Source organism: Rhipicephalus microplus, chromosome 1 (genome assembly GCF_043290135.1).
Source record: "Rhipicephalus microplus isolate Deutch F79 chromosome 1, USDA_Rmic, whole genome shotgun sequence".
Taxonomy (NCBI): Eukaryota; Metazoa; Arthropoda; class Arachnida; order Ixodida; family Ixodidae; genus Rhipicephalus; species Rhipicephalus microplus.
Genome location: NC_134700.1, coordinates 82,409,134 through 82,426,261, shown reverse-complemented (window position 1 = coordinate 82,426,261; position 17,128 = coordinate 82,409,134). Strand labels below are relative to the sequence as shown.

The following is a 17,128-nucleotide window of genomic DNA, read 5'->3' as shown; positions in this document are numbered from 1 at the left end:
CTTCATCAGTGAAAGAGAAACGTTAAGCTTTCATTGAAATAATAAGCATATGGATATGTGGATATGTGGGGTTTAACGTCTCAAAACCACCATATGATTATGAGAGACGCCGTAGTGGAGGGCTCCGGAAATTTTGACCACCTGGGGTTCTTTAACGTGCACCCAAATCTGAGCACACGGGCCTACAACATTTCCGCCTCCATCGGAAATGCAGCCGCCGCAGCCGGAATTCGAACCCGCGACCTGCGGGTCAGCAGCCGAGTACCTTAGCCACTAGACCACCACGGCGGGGCGAAATAGTAAGCATAAATTGAGATTCATAAACGTGCATGTATTTCAGAAGTTCTTGTTGGGTGATATTGTGGATGTCTATGGTCGGAATAATTCGGCTACGGTAGAACGAACACAAAGATGGAAAAAGCTCTTTCTGTTTACATCATTTTTGTGTGTGTGTGTTCGTCTGACATACCCAACAATTCATGCCATAGGAAGGGCAAGAGCACAAGTCTACAAGATGGTTCTGCACAAAACCACCCTTACACTGTTTTGAGCAGGCATCACTACTGTTCGTGGCATATAATGAACGTTATAGCCTTGAAGACGTTGTTTACCGTCATTACTGCGAGTATTTAACTAGCTTCCTGAGTACTTATATGTGTGTAGCTGCATCAATAAAATTCAGTGAAAGCTATGTCCATGTCTGGTTCAGATATCCTCGCTATGTAACTATTTCTTTGTAGGTTCACTACAAAGAAATAGTTACATAGCGAGGGCACCAACACTCAAGTTTATGCTAAAAAGTAAACCATTCATTGGCAGCGCATAATGAAACATAACAAAATGAAAGCAAAGTATCTACACATGTTCTCGTATGAGCTTTTCCATGACTCTGTACATTTCCTAATAACCTCGTTGCGACATAGTGTGTTCGTAAGTGTTGACCACAAATACTATAACAAATATTGAATACTCACACTTTTCATCCACATTTTCGTGGACTTCGACAGAATGATAGTTGTGGTCGCTTGTGAACATTCTTTTAAATTTCGGACTTGCTCAGTACAGGTTTCGGCAATTAATTGATAGTAGAGCTCAAGGATGCACACCATTAATTATCTCTCATAATATTGAACCATTTGCAATGCACTGAAATTTTACTATTTATACAGCATCTCTAGTTAGAATAAATGCGCTAATATTATTGCGTCCATCTTTCCCAAGGTAATGCAGAGCTTCCCCTATGCCGTGGCGGTCGTCGACTCTGACAACGACACATACTTCAACTGCTGGACAGTGGAGCGTAAGGCGATCGACGATGTCGCAAGAACGGCCACATACGAGGGACATTTTCCGTCGGCTGGGTATGTTGAGTCGCTACATTGTCTCAACGTTATCAGACGCTTAACGTGGCCAGAATTCAATGCACCTGTACTTTTGCTCTGAAAAACCATCAATGCATGCATTCATACGTACTTAAAAAGCATGACTCTTGCTGTAATATTTCTCCCCCAAAACGCAAGCACTCTGTTACAGCGGTCGCTTTCCAACTCAACTCTTTTTACCGAATGTCATGATGCAGATGCTGAAGGAGCGTTTTCGCTAAACTCGTTTGGTGCATGCGGTTGATGGTTTAGCGGTGTAAATATGTAATGTAATGGTTGATGGTTTAGCGGTGTAAATGTAAGGACCCACCTACTAAGGTTCACTTTCAGGAGAATGCATATTTGTTGCCCTATATGCAAATATAATGCAGCACTACGTGGTATATTGAGAACGAGATACTACATGCACAAACTCGCGATATTCGAAGTGAACTTGAGAACTGCATGTTCGTCCCTTCTAAGACATCTCTCTCTCACTTCAGAAAACTTCCATGGGTGAAGAACAGGCACAGCCTATCGATCTGATATAGAATAGCTTTTTATGCTGATATTGTTCCCTCTTTTTCAAGAGAACAATCGTCTTTCATTGCCCATGACAACGTGGCACCCTAAAACGACCTATATGTCAATTTCACCTATTCACAGGAGTGTGCCCAAAGTATTTTCTTACAGTTTCGGACACACGTGTTATCAAGCAGAATTATTCAGTTATGATATCGTTTTCGACTTTCTTATAACGGAATCGGAATGCAACGGTGATTATTGTAGGAAGGATAGCACAAGCCATATAATGCGGGAGAGGGGGGTGTTCCATTCAAGACTATAATCTGTAATATAACCTGAATCTCCAAGTGGTCACTTGTGGTGCGGTCTTTAATAGGAACAGACAGCTGAGGTCAATAGTCGTGGTTCTTATATGATAATTTCTGGAGCTTTACGTGCCGGAAGTACAATATGGCTATGGGGCGCGTTGTACGATACCCCGAATTCGTTTTAATCACGTGGAGTTTTTACACACGAGCCTAAATCTATGTAAATGAGTCCTTTTACCCTTATCGAATTGTGGCCGCCATGGCGAGGTGTCAAACGCGCGTCATTGGGGTTGACAGCACAGCACCGCATTTTAAAGCCAAGGTACAACTACGGGTCAGCTTCTATATGCCAGGTCAGATATTTACAGAAAAAAAAAAGAACTTCGCTAATGATCTCGCGAAAATCATGGCGTACTTGTTAGGTGCTTTACCTTAGTCCCCTGCAAGTTCTTAAGATGTAAATTCCACTTGTATTTAACAGGGTACACAAAATCAAATAAATGTGAGCGAAAGATTTGCAAAGATTTGGGAACTTGGTAGGCTCTTTCTTCGAAAAGTATTAGAGCGGAATAAACTTACTCATATAACGAATACGAAGTTATTTTATTTCATGTATGTTTTCGCTGAATATTTTTTTGGCTGAAGAGTTCATAAACATCTCCTCGTGTTACTTTATTGCAATATACTTCGGGAGTTGATGGTTTATATGTCAAAGTAAGATGGGGTTCTTTAGACATGAGTTTACGATCTCCGCTAGGATACTGAAGATTTACGTGGGCGAAACTGAAAATATCAGAAAAAAATTTCATGAACTCTGGTTTTCAGACAGCGATGAAACAGCGGAGAGGGGGGTTCTCTACCTCAGGCTAACGCGTTTATATGTTTGCAAGTCTCAGATACGTTATATCACTGCTCTTTCATAAACGCCCTTCGTTAAGCTTTCAGGTGGTAGTTTTATTGAATCTTAGCTGTACCACTATTATACACAGGTTTACAAAGAAGCATCCGCTCAAGATGTTCCGACAGATCGCATTACTGCTCCTTATCAAGCACTCTTTGATCATCTGCGGAGGTAGTATAGTGAAGTTTTCAACCAAAGTGTACAATGTTATTCCGCTGTGGGACTATGGTAACGCGCACATCATTTATTGGGTTAACTGCCTTTGTATTTGTTAAGTGTAAGTGGAGTATAGTGAGATTCAGGCAGTTTCTGTGGCACTCATAATGGTGACAGTGATAGGCCGAGCAGATTTCTCTGCCACGTATCCGTTTTTTGGACCCACTGTTGCCTTCATTTTCTGTGGAGCAGCTGTCGGTTGTGGCATTTAACAATGCCTGTGGCGCGTACCAGTTTGTGACGCCCACAAGCATGGCTCCCGGACATGAGAGGCTAGACCGAAAACAAGCAACACATAAACTGGTTTTAACAATAATAGATAAAGATACATTACTAACTGAACAGAAGCATAAATATCACAATCGCTGGCTTCGTTTAAAGTGTTTCAAGCAAACTGCCCCGAAGATTTGGTGTCCCGTTACTGCATTTACAGCGAGAAATAAAGATATCGTAAAAACTAAACAACACTTATTCGTTTGCGTAGGCCTTGAGGTTGTCTTATTTCGGACATGGCCAAATATAGGGCCACGTTTTTTTATTCTCGCCGCGTTGACATTCGAAGTAAAGAAGCAAAACGAATTGAAATATTTACCACTGAATATATAAAGCAGTTCCTGCTATACCCAGCACCGGCCCATCAATTCATCGGAAAGTACCACACTGATTTTTCAAAACGACTATCTGCACATGGTCCTAGTTTAGCCCCTGTGTCAATGCGGGACTAGCAAGAGCCTTATTATTGGTCAGATGTGCGACCGATGGCGGCATTGCGGACCCCACCTGTATGACGTCACAGCGTGGATTCGTGCGCCAGTGATGTTCCGTACTACGCCGAAGAATTCCGATTCAGAGACATAGAAATTTCCTATTTCGGGGATTTCTCTCTGCAAACGTTGATGAAATTCCTAGCATATTTCTCTGCGCAACAGTACTAATTTCCTCCCCCACCCACGCACACTTCTCGCTCTCTTTCTCTTGATAACAACTCATGTCTCACGTACTGGCGGCTTTTTAAATCATGACTAGCCCCATCCATTGCCGCGCAACAAAAGCATGGCTTTATTAATTTATAATCTGTTAGTACACTGCTCATTGTGGGCTTCAGTGCCCCGCCGCGGTGGTACTCGGCTGCTGACCCGCCGGTCGGGGAATCGAATCCCGGCTGCGGCGGCTGCATTTTCGATGGAGGTGAAAATGCTGTAGGCCCGTGCGCTCAGATCAGGGTGCTCGTTAAAGAACCCCAGGTGGTCAAAATTTCCGCAGCCCTCCACTACGGCGTCTTTCATAATAATATGGTGGTTTGGGCAAGTTAAAGCCCACATACGAATCATTGAGAGCTTCAAGTATAACACCACTGCTGAACTAGGAATGGCTCCGCGTAAATATAAGACACAAATCTCAAAAGATATGCTCGCGGAATGCATGCGCCAGAACCAATTACAGCAGATGAAGGCGCACTGTGACCGCTAACTGTCGGCCGTCATGTGAAAATTTAGGTATTCCTGAACTTCTCTGCAATATCATGAGTATTCCCTTTTTCCCTTTGTCTCAAACTGACAAGTGAAAATTCCCTGAAAAAGGCAAAAAAAATTCTGCATGGAACATCACTGCACTTTCGTCTGGTAGGCCCGGCGCCGTGTATATATAAAAACCACTCACCGTCGTGGTAAAACTCAATAAAGAAGCAGTTCAGTAGGTTATATTGTGTATATGGTGGTTATCGACGCTGCTCAAAAAAACGGTGGGTCTCTGCTTTTCACTTTCATTTCAGAAGCACAGCCCTTTGTTTTTTTTTGAACTGTGGCAGCTTGTACGCGCAGTGAGAGCTGCGCAATATGGTGAAGTACTGTACTGTGCCTCAGTGTATTTCGTCCGCCCATGTAAAAGGAGTTCGCTTTCACAACTATCCTAAGGACCCGAAGCTGAAGAAAAGGAGGATAGTCGAGCTCAAAAAAAAAAAAAGCGCCTCACGCCTTCATCGACCTTGCGTAGCAAGCTCTTCACTTACACTGACTTCTGCTATACCCGCCGTACGCGCCACTCTTCTATAAGCTTTCCACCGTGTTTGAGTGCCTGACCAGTACTTCAGTCAATATTTGCAGGCAGGTTATAAGCATAGGGGACCTACACCAAACATGGTGTGGTACCAAAATCTGGCGCGAAGGCTTCTAAACGGGAAGCCGATGACGTGGCCTCCGAATCACCTCGCTAGTATAGCGCGCCTCGTGAGCGCAGCCCAGTGGCCCAAGATATCCAATGCTACGTTTTTGTTTGGTTTGTATACGCACGTACGTACTGTTACACCTGTGAGTCCACACCGAACGTCATTGCCTCTGCAAAGTCAATCTCCACGTTAATCTTTGTGGCCCTGTGCGCGGTATATCAATAGCGATAACTATTTGTTATATTCTGATACCCAAACGACGACCCATTGCTCTATTTATACCAACTACTTTGTGATATCGTACGCACTGAACCAACATTACTGGGACTAACTGCAGTCATTCACACCGATAAGGGTGAGCAACGACGCAGCACTCTCCCCCTCCCCGGCCACACAAGTAGCTGCTTCTCAAACCCCCGCTTATCGCTTTACAACATGGGCTTGCACCCTCAATTAAAGGCAAAAATCCTGCTGACGCGCATGACTACAATCAGAGCACAAACATATATAGCCTGATTGTTTGATGCTGCTTTTTATTTGTAGTAAATGTTAGGAACGATTGATATACGGTCGAAGCAATAACTTAAACAGCTGCCGTGTAGTAATTATCTCATGTGTTGTTTGCGAATGCCAGAATGGTAATGATTATCCCACACTTCCTCATGCTCACTGTCACTTGTGTCACTGCAGAAAAAAAATCTAAGGAGAAGAGCAGGCGGGCACTTAGGATAGTTTTGGAAGCTAAGGCCCTTTTCAAGGGTGAACGAAGTGCACTGAGGCAGAGCAGTACTTTCCCATTGCGCCGCACTCGCGGCGAAGAAAAAAATTATTCTCTTGGAACTCATAGCGTCTAAATAAACTAAATGATCATTACTCGTCACGAACTCGATCGTCACGGAAACGTTGAGTGGTGGTATCGCAAGTCCACTTGTTTGCAGGACCAGTGCTGTGACTGTGATGCGATCTGTGTTGAAGTCCTCGCCCACGTATTTAACAATGTGACCTGCGTCGTACACCACCTCGTCCTCGACGAGACACCACGACGTTTCGCAATATTTATCCACATACTTGTAGATGCTGGAGAAAGTCACACTTACTGAAATATATGAAACGCGTGAACTATTTAGTATTGTATGATGGAAACTGTAGATGACGAGTGAGAACACTCACACATTGCTTCAGCTCCTTACCAGCAAAGCAGTCGGCGGTATCGGCGAGCTCTTTGGCCACCCGGGAGATTTTTTGGCTCTGTCAATCGAGTCACAACTAGAACAAGTTCATAAATGCATTCGAAAACCATCGCGGAAGCTCGGGATGTCCAATCAATGTATGCATGCTGTGCGAGCCACTAAGAGTACACCTTCGATTGTTGAGCCCACACAGGCAGCACTCACTGTGGGCACTCCCCGTCACCCACCCAGACTGCAGTTTCTCAAGAGCGATATCGCAACATGGGAATATTCTACCATCAAGGTTTTGCCCGCCGAGTGCTTCATAAGAGCCTCCAAGGGTCCTGTCTAAACCACCTGTGATTCAGTTCCTGGGATTACGAAGTAGTCCTTCGTTTCTCCTGTTTGTCTCAGACAAATGACTATACATCACATTTACACAACGTGCGGTGACTCTCTGCACGTGCACACCGACGGGTACATCACACTACACACCTCCGCCGCAGCTTTTCTCATCCCAGACATGGATATCGCTCGACAATTCACGGTAGAACATAAAACCACATCATCTGCCGCAGAGCTTGTCGCTATTCGAGAGGCAATAAGATAGATTATAGGACGATTTTTTCTGATGTCAAACGTGCTCTGCAAACCATTAGTTGCATCATGAGGCAAGGTCTGTATCACATCTTGGCTACAGAAAATGCAGAAATTCTTCAGGTTGCTTCAGCAAATGGCTGGTTTATCACTTTCCAGATGATTCCCGCGCACTGCGGCGTGATGGAAAACGAAAAAGCAGACGCTGAAGCTAAAAATGCCCTAAACAGTGTCCCTGAAGTATACTCATTGTATTTTCACGAGCCGACACGAAGGGCCTAGCTACTTTGCTGCATGATACACAGCTACACATTTAAACACTGGACCAAACCAAAAAGTTGACACCGGCGACTTCACAAATGGGAACCGGAAATGAGGTTCCGCATGCCCCCTACATCCATGCCCCCTATGATCCACCGCATTCGTCTTGGTGTGGCGTACACAAGGCGTTACGCACATATAATCGGCTGCAGTGAAAATGGTCCCAATTGTGAACACTGTGATGTGCCAGAAACACTTGAGCACGTATTTTGCGATAGCCCAGCATACGCACGTGAACGAAAAAAAATTGATTTTTCCTACTGAACAATTTCGCAGTAGGTCATCAACTAATGAGACCTAGTTGGGCCGTTGGCCTGACACCAACGGTGAAACTGATTATAAAAGTTTTTATAACCGCTTTAAAAGCAATTGGACTACATGCGCGGCTATAACAATTTTCTCAGCTGGAAAAAATTGTATATACTCACCTCTCTATCTTACCATCATCATCCATTACTCTTTTTTCTCCTTTTCTCTCCCCGGTGTAGAGTTGCAGGCTAGCGCATGCTATCGCTCAGGCCAGCCTCCCTGCCTTTCAATAAACAAACCTGTCTCTCTCTCTCTCTCTCTCTCTCTCTCGCATTCGAAAGCATTCGTTGCACGTGTTAGCTGACGCTCCGGGGGCTGTTTGGTCGGCAAAGTTCCCGCTTGAAGCTGACGATCCGCGTACAGCAGTAGGAGCTGCTGCAGCGCGGTCGAAGGCGGAGTCGTGACTCTGACGTTTCATGCGAGAGGGTGCCACTTCAGGATCTTGAGACCAATAGCATTCAAGAGCAGCTGTTGTGTCTGTATGGGCATATAGGAGTTAACAGAAGCCCAAGGCTTAGATTTCTGCTGTATTGCCAACTTCACCGTTTTATTTTCTCTGTGGCTGCAGCTTCTGTCATTGGCAGAAATTACCAACGTGGCAAATTTTGACGCGTTGCGGCGGGGCTAAATTTTTTCAAGCAATTGTAACGCCACAGTTTTTGTCAATGTTGGGAGCAGCTAATTACGCACAACATACGCCCAATGCTAACTCGCCAGTTTTCCGCGTATGTGACATATGTCAGTTACAGCAAGGGTACAGTGGGATTCGAACCCGGGTCCTCTTTGTGACAGTCAAGTATTCTACCGCACAGCCACACTGGCGCTTGAAACTTGGTTGCGAACCTGCCTTATACCCCTGTCATATCGAAAAAAGGTAATTTGCACCCAATGGCATTTACATTTATTGACATTAGTCGGCTTTCACACGAGGACGTCTAATGTCATTAAAAAAAATGTCTTCAGAAAACGAATGAGCTAGCCGAACTCATTCGAATGAGTTTTTGTCGCGAAGATGTACTCTCGCCGGAAGAGGGCCATGAACAGATTATACATGAAAGGGTTAATAAATCATAACAAGTATTTATACGGTTTTATTTCTAAGTATTGTTTGATTTATTTGCATAAAATTCAACTTAGGCGTTAGGAAAAAAATGAATATTTTCGTTCACAGCGACAATCTCAAAACCGTCGCCGGCCAAGTTAGCCATGTCAGCCATGTGCTCGGTGTTCACGCTAGCCTCGGAGCTCTCAGGTAGCCTACAGCTGACTCACAGAACCCATGTCTCCCATGCAGTCAACGTAAGTAGATAGCGGCACGCAGCCTGCGTCGAAAGAAAGGGTCCGTTCGACAGAAGCTCAAACTTTCACTCCGATAAGATAGATTATGGGAGGACTACTTAGGAAAGCTGGGACGCGCCAAACGCAACGCGAAGGTTTACGCTTCTTATCCGATCGGCGCGAAAAGTTGCAGCGGCTTCCTCGCACTCCGCCATGTCAGTTATATTGAACGTTTAACACGTGACCCCAAGCATTTTTCTTCCTCCATGAGACTATGACCCCAAGAGCGATAGTGGCTCCATTCTCGCCTCGACTTCATTTGAGCTGCGAGTCTTCCTTTGGATATTAAAAAAAAAACTGCGTATTACCTTTTCATTCTCAATTTAATCCATGTGGAAACATGTTTTTATAACCTTTAGCATACATAATTAATTTCCTACACACGCTGCGACTGTTTTATGTTCAGTACCGTCTTAGCGACATCGCGATTGCCATCATTTACAAATGACATTATATCTTACCATGTAGCAGCACACGTCTCCTAATGTAATTCGACTGAAACGGCATTAAACTTTCTCGTGTGACAGGGGCATTAGGCATGCTTGATGTCGACAAAGCAATTGTATTAGTATGAGTAATGAAGAGTTTTAGAGCAGCAAAGGAACAAACAAACATCACACAATGCAAATTGCGTAATGAGTGGGTCGTCAAATGCTCCAACCCATTACAGGAGCCTGTTCTTAATAACCTTATAACTGTGGCACATACCCACTGCAGGCGTAATTTTTCATCGTCGTTAGCCACTGCATAAAAAATTTAAACAAAATTCTTTGCGAGTGTGTAGCAAATACCACACTTCTCTGAAGAATGACGAAAAATAGCATAGCGAATGCTAGCCTACTACCCTAAAGGTATCATTATTAATGCCGTAGTGGGCATCAAGAAAGATTTCTTGTAGCATTTACCCAAAGAATTACATTAAGCACTACACTTTCCTAGGCTATCAGTAATAGTTCTGTTATACCTCCATTTTTCCAAATTCGAATAGTAATTATTAAAACCACTCGATTCTTGGCCAATCCCTCATAGTGGGTATGCGCCACTACCAATCGGTGAACAACAACAACAACAACGTTTAGAAAAGGCTCTCAAAGGCCACTCTTACACCTTTCACTTTGGCGGTGCTGCACGTTCCGCGCAGGCCTAGTGGTTTTTTTATCACTGCTTGCTAAATCAACAGACCGTTGTCAGTCTTTCTTTCCCAATTTTCGTGCAGACGAGTCGTACCGTTCTATGTGAAAGCCGAAGAGAACTCCCCGAAGTTCACCTTCACCCTTGACGATGGTGAGTTGAATTCCAGAGTGTCTAAGACACAATACAGTACAATCTAAGACACACGCATCTTGTATGCAAGCTTTCAAAAGGAATTGATGCTTGTTCAGAATTTTATTCATCTTGGGCAGACCAAGTGCACAATATGCTAGCGAACAACATTGCAGATCATAGCCACATTATTAGGTACTATATATGCAGAAACAATTACAAATGTTGCTTATCGCTATCATCAGGCATAAGAACCCCACAATTCGTGTTCTGCAGTTTCTCATTACTTACCCCTGGGCTTTCCCTAATCATTGAAAGCGACAGAAACCATCACTTTTAGAAAAAAGTCACAGTTTCGCCGCAAAGGGAAGTAACGAATGCGATAGAAACACCTTGGAGTCTAACGCCGAGAATGGCAAGCAGATCGAAACGTGCAGTGCACTGCTGACGCACAAATGATGCACAAAAACAACACAGACAGGACTACAGCGAACAAACAACGTTTACCACTCGATAATAAAGCGCTGTTTAAACAAAAGCTTATAACAAGCGGTACGGAACCTGCAAAACGTGCATAGATGCTAGATACGTAGTGTGTCTCAAGAAACTTTTTGGGTGGCTATGTATGCTTGTGCGCATGTGTTGTCAAATGCAGTGTGTTACTGTAGCAGGGATGATTGCACAAAATCATTTTCACCAAAGAAGTAAAGCAATGAATGTGATAGCGAAAATTGCAATGATATACGGAGTGAAGCTGGCAGTCAAATCATTTAGATCTGATTTCACGTAACTCTACAAACCCTAGTGTAAAAGAACACGGCTGCTGCAGGTACACTTTTGGCACCGTTTTTTTTCATATTGAAAGTGCAGCCCGCAGATGCTCCCGCCTGCTGGGGGGGGGGGGGTAAAAGGCAAACGCTGATCATTCCCCCAATATCCTAGTAACCATAAGCACCCCCCCCCCTCCTTGTTCACTCACGAGATAAGCGCGCGTGGACTACCGCGGCCAAAACGGCGATGTTTGCTCTGCATAAAGTGGCTAGCGCATCCTTCCCTGTTTTTATACAGACGTTCATATACATATAGGGGAATGCGGAGGCTTCGAAGGTGACGACGACGACAAAAACCAGCCGAAACTGTTCATAATATTGCTACCACAATAAAGGTGAGAGCTCTGACCCAAAGGCGAAGCAATTAATGTGATAGCAAGAAATTGGAATGCCACACGAAGAATGGCAAGCAGACCAAAATGTGCCCCGCGTTGCTCACGCACGAACGACGCACGTAACGTACTCCCTGGTACTGATGAATGAGAATAAGTGTCTCAGTTGTTACTTCGGTGTGTCTGAAAAGCGTGCCCTTTCCGCAAACGGAGACTGTGAAGCGAGTGAAGTGACCTTTGTGCGCCGGTAACTACAACAGAATCCTTCCGGTTAAAGCCCAAAGCGCAGAATCCTCCCCTCTGCGAGATAGGCGTGTGTACGCGTGAGCGCCCCCTCCCCACCTTTGTGGGGCAAAGTACACGTGAGATGTGAACGCATGAGCGCGTGTCACGGCGTCGTGACGATCTTGCGGTTCCTTTCGGCGTGCTCATTCCACGATCTCGCTGGTAATGCTTAAAACGCAATAGTCCCCCGAGATCGGCATCCCCAGCAGTAAGTGGTGGATATAAATGGATTGCCGTTTGAACGTTAGAGGAGGTGCCCCATCGTTTCTCAGTGCCTAACACGTCGCATTCAAAAGCAAGAGGTTGGGGCGTTCGATTCTGCGCGCCGGAGCCTTTTTCTGAATTATTTTTTGTGGCGTTTCCACATATATAGATACGTGTACATATACGGAGAATGACGGCACTCGCCGACGTTGGCGGCAAAACTCAGCCAAGAATGTCCATATAACTGCTATCACAGTAATTATGAGGACCATTTACTGGCTAAGGATGTATGCTCCAGTCATATGGCAATACTAAAATATCATTTTAATCGAAACTGTTCTTCCGACTGTGCAACTGTGAGAAAGAACCATGCAGTCAGAAGAAGTACAATTCGCATTGGCTTATATTTCGGAACAGATTCCAACTTGTCTCAAACTGAACGGATTCACTTTCTACCATACCACCCGCAATCTCATGAAGCAATGACCAAAATCAAGTTTGCAACGGCTCTTACACAGGGTGCTGTAGTAATAAAAAAAAAACGGTAGGAAGGGGAACATGAAAGCTTGCCATAAAAAAACCCGTAAACACGGGTTGTGTTCAGACGACGTTTCGACAAGTTGACTTGTCAAAACTTCGGCTTGACACAACCCGTGTTACAGATTGTTTTCATCACAGGGTCCTGTTTCTGTTAGCTCAGATAGAATGTCATGCAATATTGGTAGTAAATTTATGTTTGTGTTGCGATACACTTCAAAGTATTGCACACGCGTATATAATTTTGTAAAAGCTTTAGAAAAGTGTTTTACGACAACATGCATAAAATACTGATATTTGAGAACTACTATTAACTGATAATGCTTGTAAAATGAACGCAATTGATCACGCACTTTCCAGATCCGACTCCGAAAGAAGGCATGTTCTACTACACCGATGACGAAAACTGTGTCGTCGAGGACCTTGAGTACCACAAGCATCGTAAGTTGAACAGAACTATGGGGTTCTGAGGTACTGATTCTATGTATTTCTCGAAGTCAACTGAGCCATGGCGACATGCGTATTGTCTAGGACGATGAAACAAAAGAGACCAATCGCAATATTCGCACACAGTATTGCATGCGAGCGTAGACATGCGTACTTGCGCACAATATCATTTTGTTTGCTAAATCATAGTGTTTCGCATGCCGTTGTCAAGCGACGTTTTTTGTCTGAAAGACAGTCTATAATGAAGTATTCGAAAAATGCTGAGTGATATTTTTATAATGAGGTAGATTGGATGAGAAAAGGTTGCTTTGGCATACGAGAGCACGGAGTTTGAACCAATTACTAAAAGGAGCGCAGTACGAAAATGTATGCCTATACATTCTTCAATATCTGGCCGAGTTCTTGTATTGTTAACAAAGTTATTGTCACTGAAGTTATTATGAGTATGCAAGTGAACGCAGTATATCAACGTTATTATATAAAAGCTACATTCATTAGATGCGGATGCTCCCATCTTACTGTTGAGAACTGTATGGTTTACATCCTTACGTTGAAAAAAATGACTGCTGAAACAATGAACGCAAGACAGCAAGAGTGAATGGAGGTCTGTTATTTCCATGTAATCTCTGGAATTCTGATCAACCATTGTTCCTTTATGCCAAAGAACAAAAGACAGCTTCAGAGGGTGAAGTGGTCAAACCGTTTTCCTCCGCAAGATGTACAGAGCAGAAATAAATGTAATGCGAATACAACAAGGAAATCACAGGTGATTTGTCGAACAGAAACTCTTTAACTGATTGCTGTTTGTGCTGCTGTTTCTTTCCACAGAATCGGCTCGGATAACGTATTAAATAAGAACAGCTTTTAAGGCAAATATTATTGTCCTTTTTGAACGAACTGCATGTAACAGCTTTGAATATGTTGATTTCCTGCTTTGTGTACCGTACAACAGAGCGAAGTTTGGGAATATAAAAAAATCTTGCATAAGTTCACAGAAGTTTCTTCTGGGCAAGAATTCACGTACAATCGCCAACTGAGTTTTTGTTAAAGTTCTAGACGCCCAGATTGACCTAAATTTTGATCATACATGTTGGAAGCAATCAGCAAAAGATACAAAGGTCATGATGGTATACGAGTTTGTGGATTCAAAGCTAATAAATATAGAAGTTGCGTTTTTGTGCCTGAACCACTGTGTTCGAACATTCTGTTAGCATAAAATGACGCAGAGCATCAACATAGACGTAAAAATGCTGATGAACCGCGAATTCCCTGATATTGTGATTACGTCAGTGGCTGAAAAGTTTAAAAGTGAAAAGTCAGTGGCTAAAAAGAAAGCAGTTTACAACATTCCCTTAGCATGCGGTAGGAGAGACATCGGACAGGTGGAAAAACATTTAAACCCAAGATTAAGAAAGCATCGAAATATTTGTCAACTAATCAGACATCGGGCCGATCTAGCAACAAATGCATCGCAGTGTAAATGTACGCCACGAAAAAAAATATAATCTTGTTGCAAACTCGCGATCAAACGAAAAGAGTTGTAACAGAATCCTATATGATAACACAGGCACATGCCGACGAATGTGGCAGCGCACCCTACGTTGTTTCTTCAAAAGAAATTCACTTAAAAAACAACTTAACTTTTGTTATGCGCATGCCCATGTGAACATTTTTATCTTGACTGGGGCCTTTTTTTGCGATGGCTTCTTTTGAGTAAACATCGAAGAAAAAAAACGCCCTGAAATAACAATAATAAAATATTGCTTAGTCTACACCCTGTGTTGCTGGTGCATGTGTTTAGTGCATCTCTGTGCTATAAAAAGCGCGATTACCGTAAGGGCGGATACGCTTCATCGTTCTATGTCACTTTTTGCATAAATTACTGTCCAATCGTTTTTCTTGACGTAACTTCACCATCATTAACACTGTGTCACAATGCTTCACACAACAGCCTTTTTATGCCACTTCACCGTGGTCTAATGGCTATACGGCGCTCGGCTTCTGGCCCGAAAGACACAGGTTTGTCCCTGCTCACGCTTATGTCACTTCGATGGAAGCAGAACGCTGTGGGCCCGTGTGTTGTGTGATTACCGTCAGCATTAAAAGAACCTCAGGTGGTCGCAACTTCGAAACTCCTTCCAGTATATGGTGTGGCTAATAACCTGAGTCGACTGAGGACATTAAACTTCATGATCCCAAGCCACATCACAGCCTACTAACGCCTTCCTATGGCTTCTTTATTCCAGAGTGCGTCCTTTGGGTCAAGAAAGAGCTGGAGAACTCAGTGCCTCAGAGCTGCATTAACTACTATGTCGATATATGTGGCGTTGGTGTTCCCATACACAGCAGAGACCTTTGCAGAGACCAGTGACGTGACTGCTGAAGTAACGCGCAATCCTTCTCAGTGCTTCAGAGTGAAAAGGTTGTGTTAGTAAAAATTTACTTGCTGACAACTGTGGTCTCGTGAACAATAAATTTCCTTTCATACTGATGCCTTCTTTCTGGCGCGCGCTTTTAATTTTCAAATTAATAATTTTGGTCACTTCAGTTGTAATCTCCTTGCATCTGGCAATTATGACCACGCAGTTCATAACAGATACTCGAACACATCCTGCTTTTTTTATCATTAACAAGAGAGTTTACGTCGGCTTTTGAGAAGGGTTCATTGAGCTTGTTATATCAGTGCGTTTTATAAAATCGAGATATTAGGAGAGATGTTAAGGACGAAGATGAACGTTTTCTGAAAAAGATATTTTGAACTAGTCAAATGAACGATATGATTAACAGGGCCTCAAAAGACTTGGGTTAATATATCAAGAGCTGAGTCACTTGTTCAAAAAAGTAACACATTCTGCTAGTCAAAGAGGCTGTGTAATAGCCAGAATTTCAGTTAAATAACCTAGCTGCCAGCATGCTTATGTTTTCAGCGTGATTGGACCAGAGATCTTGCATGGTGACGTAGGTGCAGCAATGCCTAATGGACCCCTGGCGGCGTCTATCCAAAGCTCGTAAAGGTGACAAGCGATACGGTGTACAACTTCATCTCTGTCGAACTTCCTAATAGAGTTTCACACTGATGGGGTTTAGCGAAGTTTAATTGATTGATGCCATGTGACATAGATATTACATTAGCGCAGCGCCGCCCTCTAGAATCCAGCGGCTCCCGACAACCTATGACACCGACATCTGTTGGCACGCTCGCATATAAATCGTAGTCGGTATCACTCCTTTCAGCCTAGTGTAGGGAGCCTTCACGTGTGCGCCTCGTACATGAAGGCTCCCTAGCGCAATGAAGCACAATACTCCACACAACCTCCACGCTGGGAGAAATTGTTTCTCTTTCATTGACCTAATTTTTTTTAATACTGGAAGCTTTGACAGGATCCTAAAGCGTTGCGAACAAAAATAACAAAACACACAGATGAGTACAATGCTTCGGAACCAAGAATAAAGATTAATAAACAAAAATAAAGAGAAAAGTAAAAAACAGTACAAGCTCTGAAAAAACTGGAACTTCAGATTTGGTTGTACTTCACAATCACACGGCAACACACAGAGAACGAAGAAAAAACCAGGAATGCACCGCGCTGATTGAACACTGAATGTTTATTACGGTAACAGTTGTGAAGGTGCAAGAACAGTCGACTTTGGGTGGTGTATAAATGTCGGTCTCTTATTACGCCTCATGATGTCCTTCACAGCATTCGTGCACGAGAAAAAATAACAGAATGCAATTGAGTTTTGAATCAACGCAATCTGCCCGGAATTTGAGAATTCTACATGAGCCACGCCGTTGCTTGCGCCGCCGCGGTGATTGATTGATTGATATGTGGGGTTTAACGTCCCAAAACCACTATATGATTATGAGAGACGCCGTAGTGAAGGGCTCCGGAAATTTAGACCACCTGGGGTTCTTTAACGTGCAGCCAAATCTGAGCACACGGGCCTACAACATTTCCGCCTCCATCGAAAATGCAGCCACCGCAGCCGGGATACGAACCCGCTCTCTGCGGGTCAGCAG

At 43.6% G+C, this 17,128-nt stretch overlaps 1 protein-coding gene across 1 annotated transcript in view; it reads left to right on the top strand.

Annotated features, from left to right (window-relative positions):
• The window catches only part of LOC119178624 (uncharacterized), a 37,442-nt gene extending 21,844 nt beyond the window's left edge, over positions 1–15,598 (top strand). Inside the window, exons 3-6 of the mRNA XM_037429845.2 lie at positions 1,222–1,361; positions 10,426–10,493; positions 13,021–13,101; positions 15,354–15,598. Coding sequence (XP_037285742.2) covers positions 1,222–1,361; positions 10,426–10,493; positions 13,021–13,101; positions 15,354–15,478 — 414 coding nt within the window. The 3' untranslated portion in view covers positions 15,479–15,598. The remainder of the gene's footprint in view (positions 1–1,221; positions 1,362–10,425; positions 10,494–13,020; positions 13,102–15,353) is intronic.
• The last annotated feature ends 1,530 nt before the right edge of the window (positions 15,599–17,128 follow it).